Source organism: Squalius cephalus (genome assembly GCF_949319135.1).
Source record: "Squalius cephalus genome assembly, chromosome: 4".
Taxonomy (NCBI): Eukaryota; Metazoa; Chordata; class Actinopteri; order Cypriniformes; family Leuciscidae; genus Squalius; species Squalius cephalus.
The window spans coordinates 14,087,388-14,098,272 of NC_137125.1; the positions used below are offsets into that span (position 1 = coordinate 14,087,388).

General features: G+C 37.6%; 1 protein-coding gene across 1 annotated transcript; it reads left to right on the forward strand.

Moving 5' to 3' along the window:
• Positions 1-5,598: 5,598 nt before the first annotated feature.
• Positions 5,599-9,664, forward strand: LOC307157580 (protocadherin-8-like). The gene is made up of 3 exons (XM_079869515.1): positions 5,599-8,101; positions 8,203-8,404; positions 9,320-9,664. Exons 1-3 carry the CDS (start codon positions 5,669-5,671, stop codon positions 9,646-9,648), a joined length of 2,964 nt encoding a protein of 987 aa, XP_079725641.1. The 5' UTR covers positions 5,599-5,668; the 3' UTR covers positions 9,649-9,664.
• Positions 9,665-10,885: the final 1,221 nt, after the last annotated feature.

A 10,885-nucleotide genomic window follows, 5' to 3' on the forward strand; every position in this document is an offset into this window, starting at 1 on the left:
AAAACACGATCCCACTACAAGATACAATGGAATACATCTGAAATATGTGACCCTGGACCACAAAACAAGTCACACAGGTATTTTTGTGGCATTAGCCAATAAAGCATGATATGGGTCAAAATTATTGATTTTTCTTTTATGACAAAAATCATTTGGATATTAACTAAAGATAATGATCCATGAAGATATTTTGTAAATGTCCTACCTTAAATATAACAAAAATGTATTTTAAGGCAAAACTTTAAAGGCCATTTTCTTAATATTTAGATTTTTTTGCACCCTCAGATTCCAGATTTTCAAATAGTTTTAGTTCAGTGTATGTATAAATCTCAAGTTTAAAAAATGTACCCATAATAACACTGGTTTTATGGTCCAGGGTCCCATAGGCTATTGGTGCATCTCTCCACAAGTAACATTCATCACACACACACACACACACACACACACACACACACACACACACAGAGTATGGTTGTGCATAATCTGTATTATAAGCTATTATGTTAAACACATACTTGTGATATAATACAGTTTTGCAACATTGTTTTACATGTTTTATTGTTAAAGATAGAAATAGTTAGCCTACCTCAAGTGCTGCAGCTTCAGCTATCACTTTGGATTGTAAGTCATGCTGCTCATCTTGGGAGAGAAATGGAAGGGCTTTAAATCTTGGGTCCAAAATTGAAGCTGTGTAGAGCATATTTTTATCAGCCACAGTCGAGTATCTCTTCGACAGATCTTCGTGAATGGCCTGCTTGATTTCTCGGACAATTTGAGTTTCCCAGCTGAAGCCTGTTTCTGTGTCGTGGAGTAACTGTGCATGCAATGGAGCAATCACAGACAAAGTCGGTGTGCTATCCTCACACATGATGTTGGTTGCATCCTTTATTGGTTTCAGGGTCACAGCGATTTCTTCGGCATTGTTGACATCCGCTTCGCTCAGGGTACAGATATCTGTTCCACTTTTTCTCACCTCGGGAGAGAGAAGCGCAGCGCAAATGGCTGGTTGTTGCTCGAGGAATCTTTCAATCATATCGAAGGCACTGTTCCATCTAGTAGCCACGTCTGTCTTTAACTTGTGAGGTGGCAGTTCGAGAAGCTTCTGTTTCTGCTCAAGGATATGACTTGCGCTGGTGCTGCGGTGAAAAAATCCGGTGATTCTCCTAATCCTCCCCAGCAAACGTGACACAGCCGGCAGTTTCAAAGCTCTCTGAGCGGCGAGGTTAATGGTGTGAGCGAAACACTTAACGTGCTCGAAGTTGCCGATCTGCATAGCAGCTAGCATGTTGGCGGCGTTATCTGTGACGATTACTAGGTCGGAGGTTGTGAGATGCCATTCCTGAGCAACAGTCTGAAACATCTCATTCATATGTGCTCCTGTGTGGCTCTCAGTCATTGCACGAGTTTGCAAAACACGACTCTCAAGTTGCCAGCAATCGGTGATATAGTGAGCGGTAAAGGTGACATAAGATTGAACTGCTCTTGACGTCCAGGCATCGCAGGTTAATGCAACTCGTATTGCTTTCTGCAAGCCGACCGTGACCTGTTCCTTTGTCTGTTGATATAGCTGAGGTATCGTTTTTTTCGGTAAAAAGGCGACGAGATGGTATAGAATACTTAGGCTCAATTATGTGCATCATATATCGAAAGCCATCATTGTCTACCATGCTGTAAGGGCGTAAGTCTTTTGCAATGCAATAGGCTATGGATTGCGTTATTTTCTTTGCCCGTTCAGAGTTCGGTGGGAGTTTAGAGCATTGAAAAAGAGTGCGTTGGTTGACGGGCAAATTAGTTACAGGTTGTTGTTCGTCCGCGTCTTTAATTTTAATCTCTGGGTGATGGCGTACCATGTGATTTCTCACGTTTGTCGTGTTTCCAAAATACTTAACTTTTGCTTTGCAAAGCCGGCATATAGCATGAGTCCTATCAAGTTCCGTCTTTCCCTCGAGGTTATAAAAGCCGAAATGCGCCCAAATTATCGCCTTCAGTGAGGATGGAGCAGGTTGAATAATTCTTTCTGTGAGGTTTGCCATTGTTTGCGCCGAATGACTTTTGCTGCAATTCTTCTTTTGTTATGACAAGCGTGTGGAGGCGTCAGTGTGAATTCGACGCAGCGCCATCTATAGGAATGCTGAGCTAAACTCATTTCAGGACAATATTAACACGGCAAAAAATATATATATATATATATGAATCGATTTTTGGAATTCTATGAATCGATTCTGAATCGGCAAAGCTTGAATCGCGATTCAAACGTGAATCGATTTTTTTGCACACCCCTAGTTTTCAGTGTGTGTGTTCATACTCACTGTTTCTAATGTGTGTGACTGTGCACTAACTTGGATGGGTTAAATGCCGAGGACAATTAGCGAGTTACCATAGTTGGCCTTCACATGTCACTTTCAATCATTGTATTATTATTATTATTATTATTATTATTATTATTTGTAATTTATTTGGTTTTGATGAAACAACCTATGTACACACACACACAAAATGTTAGGCCTTTTTTTAAGATTTAGGAATTTCAATTGCATAGTAAAATTCCAACAAATTGAATAGAACAATCCTTATTATTATTCATATTATGAATTTTAAATGAGTAAAAAAACTAGAGCTTGATAAAATATTTTGTAAAGGTTTTACACATTTTTTTGTGTGTGTGTGTTTAAGTAAATGAATGGTCCTTTCCCTTGTTCCATTAATATTTATACAAAATGTATATTTATTAAGCTCTGCTATTTTAAAATGATTTAATTTATTTACTTCATAACATAAATATGTAAGGATTATTCAATTCAATTTAATGGATTTGAATTGAAATTCGTAAATTAAAAAATAAAAACACTTTTTGTAACTTTATTTTGAGTGTACTGTCTAAACTTTATTGTCTTTAATAATGTTTGATGAATAAAATTATTGATCTTATTGACACCCTAGGTTCAATATCAACATTGTGAGAACCTTAACCACACAACGTAGTTATAGCAACCTTCTGGCCATGTTGTTAAAACGTTGTTAGAAGGTTGGGTACGCTGTGCCAATTTACCTTGTAAACTTTATTATTCTAAATATTAATATCAAATTAACCTACACTTAGATTTAAACTTAACGTTATCTTATAAACCAAACAAGTGCAAGAGAAAAATGTTGCCACAATCGTAAATTGCGTCTCGAGCACAATGGTGACAGATGGATTCCAACTGTTTCTTTGTGGCTCTGTTATAAGTGTTGTCCAGTGAAGGGGAAACCTCCAGAAAATCTCTTAACTAGCCGTGGCGATCTCAGAGGCGCCCTAAACGCATTTTAATAGGGCCTTCAAGTCGGCAGGGGCAATTCAATGGCCAGCTTAATTTAGTCAAAAGAGTTACGACCGTTGTGTCCCGTGAGGCGACACGCATATGGCGCTGTCTTATTGTGTTCAATCTAAACGCAGACAGGAGAACTCCTGGGACTTCATCTCCCTCCGGCTGCCATTGCAAAATCATGCCATTGACGTCGCATTAGGATACCCCGCTAAGCTATCACATGTGCTAAAGAGGGGTTCACAAGCATTTGATATTGGCTAATCCTATAGAAAGCCCTTTAAATATCCTGAAGCTTTAAATAAATCCTATTTGAAAAGGACAGTTTTACACCTGGCACAGCAGGCTAGATTCCAGAAGGGAGAAGGCCACAACAGAAATGTTGTGCTGTTGACATGTCTCGTAAATTTAACAATTGACTAATCACCATTAATTCTAGGCCTATATAAGAGGAAAAAGCTTTTCTTTTTTTCTTTACAATGCCTTATAACGGCTTAGCAATAAATAAGTAATCATTTAGTTCAGAGATAATGTCTTTAATTCAAATCTAAAACTTTTTTTTTTTTTTAGGTAATACACAATATCAGATGAAAAATTGGGAGGGAATGCGACTGTCTAAGTGGGAATTGCTAGTGCCACAGCTGTCTTTGGGAGAGTGGTTGCAAATAACCTGACAGCTTCTATACTGTGGCAAAGGTGTATAGTCATGGTTTTCTACCTGAGGACACTGTGTGAAATACAAAGGAAAACAGTCCATTTCTTCTTGAGTAGGGAGCTCTGGGTCTTGTTTTTTTTCTCGTCAGTTTATGAGGGAGGACATGGCTTGGTGGATGTCAAGAGTTGTATCTGTGCTTTCAGATTACAAGCAGCAAAAAAAAAAAAAAAAAATCTTATCTTATTATAAAGACTAGTCATGGACTTATATGTGCCATCTTGCAGAGGGCAGGTGGGTTTGGACTTGAAAAACACCTGTTTCTTACAAGACTGGAAGATATGAATTTGTCTGAAATGACACACTTTTTTATCAGACAGTGTTTCACATGAAGGATGTTTTAAAGGTGGATTCAGATATTGTATCCTGGGGATTCTATGTGAAGTTGGGTCACCCAGGATAAAGATGGATGGAAATCTGTGAAAACTATTCAGAAAGTGATGGGCTTATGATCACAGAGACTTGCATCAAAACTGATAGAGGACATTTTTCTGGTAATACAAAAATATGAACCAGAGTGGCAGACAAGAGTTTGAAGAGACAAGGATTGGTATTGCACCGCTAATGTGTGATGAGAATGAGGGTGAAGTTGCTGACTCAATCCAGAATTTCTGGACTCCTCAATTAGATTATCTGGAATGTGCTTCAAAAAGGGCACTTTATCACACAACAGAAATCACTAAAGAGACACAAAGCCCCCAGATGGTCAGGGGCCATGTACTGTATAAACTTCCTGTAGAGAAGCAAACTGTTGATCTACAGTGGAGGATTATTCACGCGGCGCTAGCTACGGACAGACATGTGGCACACCTGAATCCAGCAGTGGGTGAGTATTGTAGGGTTTTTGGCAATTGAGATTTTGAGCATCTGTTTTTAAAATGTTTTAGACTTGTAGTCTTTTTGAAATACTTACAACTTAGTTTCAGGGTTTTACATAAGACTTTTCAGATAAAATATTCATAGGACTGAAGTATAGATTTGTATTAAGAAGGATATTATGTTTATTGAATCAGATAGGGACAGCAAAACTGGCCATATGGAAACCAAGAAAGAATAAGCGTGTAGGTTGCAGCAACAGATGCTAAATCAAGCAATATTGAGAACAGTGTTTGCATATTACAGTCTTACAAATAATGTTCCTGCTTTTTGTGAGATATGGTGTATTAATAAGGTTCTGTTGTACATGATGATAAATTGGTTAGCTTTTTTAACTTTTAATTAATTGTATCTATTTTGTATTTAATTGCTTTTCAATGATTATGTAATATGATATTTGAATTAAATAATATAAGATATAAATAACAATATAAAATATGTAAAAATGAAAGTTTTCTACCCCCAAGGGGACCCCTTTGGAATAGGTGGCACTAAAATGCCTGCTTTGTGTGGCATGTATAATGAGCTTTTAAAGGACCTTTTTTTCAAAGCAGGGATTAGTCACACTTAATCTCATTTGCATTAAGATGTCTATAAACCACCCCATCCATTGCAGTTTTCTCAAGCTGCCCGTAGAGCTGACAGTGTGCGCACCGAGAGACAGCTTTCTCCTCCTGGCTTCAGAGAAACAAAATACATGTTTATTTGACAACTGTTGGCTTTAAAATATTTTCCTCAATTGAAGTTACATACAGCGGTAACTTCTTGATAAACCATGATGGGAGGTATTCCTAGCAGTCGAGTTGTATGCCTTTGGTGGACAGAGGTTGCCTTTGTACTGCCTTTTCTGTCTACTTTAGCAGTGGGAATGATCATGACATATCAGACGTATGAAGAGGACGCTTTATTCACTGTCATCGGAAACTTGGCCAAGGACATGAGCTTAAATCCCTCAGATGATGCTAAGACCAATTTCAAAATGATGAAGCAGTTCAATGCATCTTTTATTAGGCTCCGAGAAAAAGACGGACAGCTAACAGTTGGAGAACGAATAGACAGAGAAAAAATATGTAAGAATGTGGTCCAGTGTCTTATTGTATTCGACGTTGTGAGTCTCTCGAATGAGCAATTTCAATTAATTCATATTGAAGTGGAAGTAAAGGACATCAACGATCACGCTCCTGAGTTCTCTAGAAAGGAATCAACTTTGGAAATTTCAGAAAACACAGCAGTCGGCACTAGGATATCTCTAGATGTTGCTATGGACGAGGACGTGGGTTCGAACTACATTCAAAGCTACCAAATATCTACCAACAGTCACTTTACTATTGACGTGTTGAGCAGAGCTGATGGGGTTAAATATGCGGAGTTGGTGCTAATGAAAGAACTAGACAGGGAGACACATGCATCCTATGTTTTGGAGCTCGTCGCAATAGACGGAGGAAATCCATCAAGGTCCAGCACCACAAAGATCAATGTCAAAGTAAAAGACTTTAATGACAATAGCCCTGTGTTTGACCGGAACAATTTTTCAGTTGATATACTGGAGGACTCGCCGGTGGGATTTCTGCTATTGGACTTAAATGCAGTTGATCCAGACGATGGATTGAACGGGGAAGTAGTGTATGGGTTCGGAAGTCAGGTGCCCTTGGAGATCCGACAACAGTTCAGCGTTGACCAAAAATCCGGGCAGTTGACGCTCAAGAGCCTGATTGATTTTGAGAGCAAGAAAACATATGAGTTCGATATACAGGCATCTGACTTGGGTCCTAATCCGAGCCCATCCATCTGTAAAGTTGTTGTTCATGTGCAGGATGTGAATGACAACGCACCAGAAATCACAATCACACCACTACATTACATCACTATTGCCTCAGTCACAGCGGAAATAGCGTACATCACAGAGGATGTTGCTAAAGAAAGCTTTGTGGCTCTGATCAGCACAGCGGACAGGGACTCGGGCGCAAACGGACAGATAAACTGTGCCCTCTATGGGCACAATAACTTCAAACTCCAGCAAGCCTATGAAGACAGTTTTATGATTGTAACGACATCTCCACTTGATAGAGAAACAATTGCGGAGTATAACTTAACGGTTGTTGCCGAAGACCTGGGATCACCTCCCTTAAGAACAATTAAGCAATATACTATAAGGTTGAGTGATGAGAATGACAACGCTCCTGTCTTCAGTAAACCTGTCTATGAAGTGTCCTTGGTGGAGAACAATGCACCAGGTGCATGTATCACAACTGTAGTGGCCAGAGACCCCGACTTAGGAGAAAACGGCAAAATCAGCTATAAGCTCCTGGACACCTACATCATAGGCTCTCCGGTGTCAACTTTTGTCTCTCTAGATCCCGCAACGGGCTCGCTCTATGGGATTAAAAGTTTCAACTACGAGGTCCTCAAACAGCTACAGCTACATATTCAAGCAAGTGACGGAGGCTCGCCACCACTCCAAGGCAGCGCAATCATCAATCTAAAAATAGTTGACCAGAATGATAATGCACCCTCTATCACACAGCCTGCGCTAAGTAATGGTTCTTCTGAGGTTCTACTACCCAAAAACGCGCCTTCAGGTTACGTTATAACCCGGATACATGCTAGGGATGCTGACGAAGGTGTCAACGCAGAATTGTCATTCAGAATCTCAGAGGACGTCACCTCTATGTTCTCCATTAATGGCGCCACCGGAGAAATTTTTCTGAATCGTGAACTCAACTACGATGTTAACGAGAACTTGAGAATAACAGTAAGTGTCAGTGACAACGGGAGACCTTCACTAACTACAGTAATCACAATCGATTTCAAGATCATTGCAGGATCTCTTCCCAGTGACCGCAATATATTCAGGCACAGAACTGACGAAGAGATTCAGGAAGGGGATCATTCGCTCGTTATAATTGTGGTACTGGCAGGGAGCTGCACACTACTACTTTTAGCTATTATTCTCATTGCAACTTCTTGTAATAAACTGAAGGTGAATGATCGAGGAGACAGCCATTCTGGAAACGAGGACAGAGTTAAAGCGGACCACAACGACCCACTAATTCCCATTCACAGTGGCATCGTGTTTGATATTCAACCTTACTCAAAAAAGCCAACTTTTTCTGGCTTCATCAAGACAGACAGCGATATTTCCTGCAGCTCTGAAGATGGTACGTGTGTCTTTGATCTAAAGGACAAAAGCCGCGGAGTCAACTCAGAAGTAAGTTATAGCCTAATGTCTTGCACTTTGAGATTCCATCTGATATCTGATTCATATTCTAAAGATTTTTTTGTTGTTGATGATGATATATTTTTTTATAGGATTATTCCACTCTACCTGATTATGGTAAAGATGCTCTGAGACTTACTCAAATTTGGAAAGGCACCTCAACTATATCAGCACGAGACCCTCAATTCAGTGGAAAGGACAGCGGGAATGGAGACAGCGACTACAATGACAGTGATTCAGATACAAGCGGCGATGGACCGAGAAAAGACGATCATCAAGACAACGTTCAAAATGGTAGCCCTAAGCATCAGTGGCGTCTAAATATGCGCATGTAGTGTAAAGCAGGGTGTGAATTATACACAATGGGCTTCAGGGAGGTCAGAGAGGGTTGACTGGGGATGTGCACACATCCCTAATATTTTAATAATGCAACTTCAACGTGCAACTGATTAATAGATAACCTGCTTGCTCCCATTTCAGCGTTAAGTTGTGTAAGCTATATTTTCAGCAAACAGCTTACTTCGTACATTTAGTTTAACAGCATTAAAAAGGGCAAATGTTTTCGTTCAACTGAACTGTGTATCTGCATTTTAAACACTTTGTTTTTCTTCCATGCATTAAATGCACGTCCCTGAAAGTGCATGGTTTTTATAGACTATTTAATTCTGCCGCTTAAGTAATGTCAGACGTAGCCAAAATTAAGAGATCAAGCCTTCTTTAGGGGCTCAGATATTTTTAAATTACCTTTAATATAATGGAAAATATTCTGGAGTCTATGTAAAAGAGCACAGCTGAGATTAAATAACATGACGGTATTTATTTGATAACTGCATCCTGCCTGAAACTCAAATGTAAAATTTGCTTCCGTAATTTACATACAGAGAGATTCAGCACAGCATGTTTTACTGAATGATTTCCTCACTTATTTAAGTGTTCCTTTTAGGATAAGCATTTTTGCTGGTAGATGTTGCCACTATATAATAATTTTGTAGCAAAAAAGCATCTTCGCATATAATATCAAGTCTTAAAGACATAGCAAATAACCTATATCAGAAATGTGGTTTTATTGAGAGACAAGAGATGTAGGCTACTACTAATATCAGCTGACATATATGGTCTATTAAGCATGTATAATACCTCTACATTGTCTGTTTTCATAGACTAAAAAGCTTATACCTACTGATAATGATCTTCTTTTTGTTTATCAAGGTCTGTGGGCATGCACAAGCAAATGCAAGATTTTGGGCCATTCAGATGACTGCTGGTGTCCAACTGCTGCCATGACAAACAGCAATTTAGCACATTCCTTTGCTAAGACGGGTTCACTTCAACACAACACTCTCAGGAGGGAAAACTACCAAGCCCACATTCCAAAAACAGAGGGATTGCAGAATGTCTGTGAGAAAGTAATGTACAGAGAGTATGACTATATAACTATAGTTAATTCACCTCATCAAGTCAGGGTACATGAAATAAACAATATTACAATCCCAGTGTATTCACCAACAGAAACACACTTTTCCACACATGAAGTGTAAAGTTATCAAAACCTGCATTACTGACAGCTGTTGGCAATTTGTTTATTGTGTGGGCATGTGTGAAAAGTGTAATGCTCTTAAGTTTTTTTTTTACACAGTCAGACTTTGTAGATATTTTTTTGTTTAAATACTTTTGAAAAAGCTGAGTATATTTTTTATAATGCCACTATAAACAAAAGATGACTAAAATGATATTGCCTACTTGATTTTAAAAGCATGTTGATATATATTTTTCATACTTTTTAGTGAAGTGACATTTATCTGAATTCAAAATGTGTCTGTTTATATATTTATTTGTATAGTATGTCTGTAATGTTAAGAAAATAAATGGTAAACATGTTTGAGTTGCATTTGGTTAAATGTCTCATTTTATATTTATTATTTGACTTGAATCTTAAGGGTTAAAAAAAATATATTTAAAAAGTGCATTAGCTGTAAATGTGTCTTTTATTTATTATACATTCAAAGATGTTGCACACACAGAAGAGGCTGTTTTTCTGGTGGCACATATAGTTTTTATTTCTGTCACACACTGTGAGATCTGCAAGTTCAACAAAGACAACAGTATATATTAGTTTCTGTATCACACAGTGTTGAAATACCCTTGTGAAAAAAAAGTGTGCTTAATTATATTGTACTTTTTGTGTGCTTCAAATAATAAAAGTATACTTTTTAAAAAAGTGCACTTGCAGATAATATAATTAAAATTAAATACCACTTAAGTGTACTAAAATGGAATACACTTTCATGACAATATTTCTTAACACACTTAAGTGTACTTTTTAAAAATGCACTTTGTAATAATGTCGAATTAAGTTTTACTTGAAGAAAGTACACTTCCCTCACAATATTTCTAAACACACTTGTGTACTTTTTAAAAATGCACTGTGTAATAATGTCTAATTAAGTTTTACTTGAAGAAAGTACACTTTCATCACAATGTTTCTAAACACACTTAAGTGTACTTTTTAAAAATGCACTTTGTCATAATGTCTAATTAAGTTTTACTTGAAGAAAGTACACTTTCCTCATAATATTTCTAAACACACTTAAGTGCATGTTTAAAAAAAGCACTTTTTAATAATGTCTACTTAAGTTTTACTTAAACAAACATTTTAAATAATTATGATTTTATAGTGTTTTAAAGTTATTAAAGTTAAAAGTTATTAAAGGAAATGTATTTTAATGTATTGACTAATATACTAAATGAAATAAGAATTTTAATGGAAAACATGGT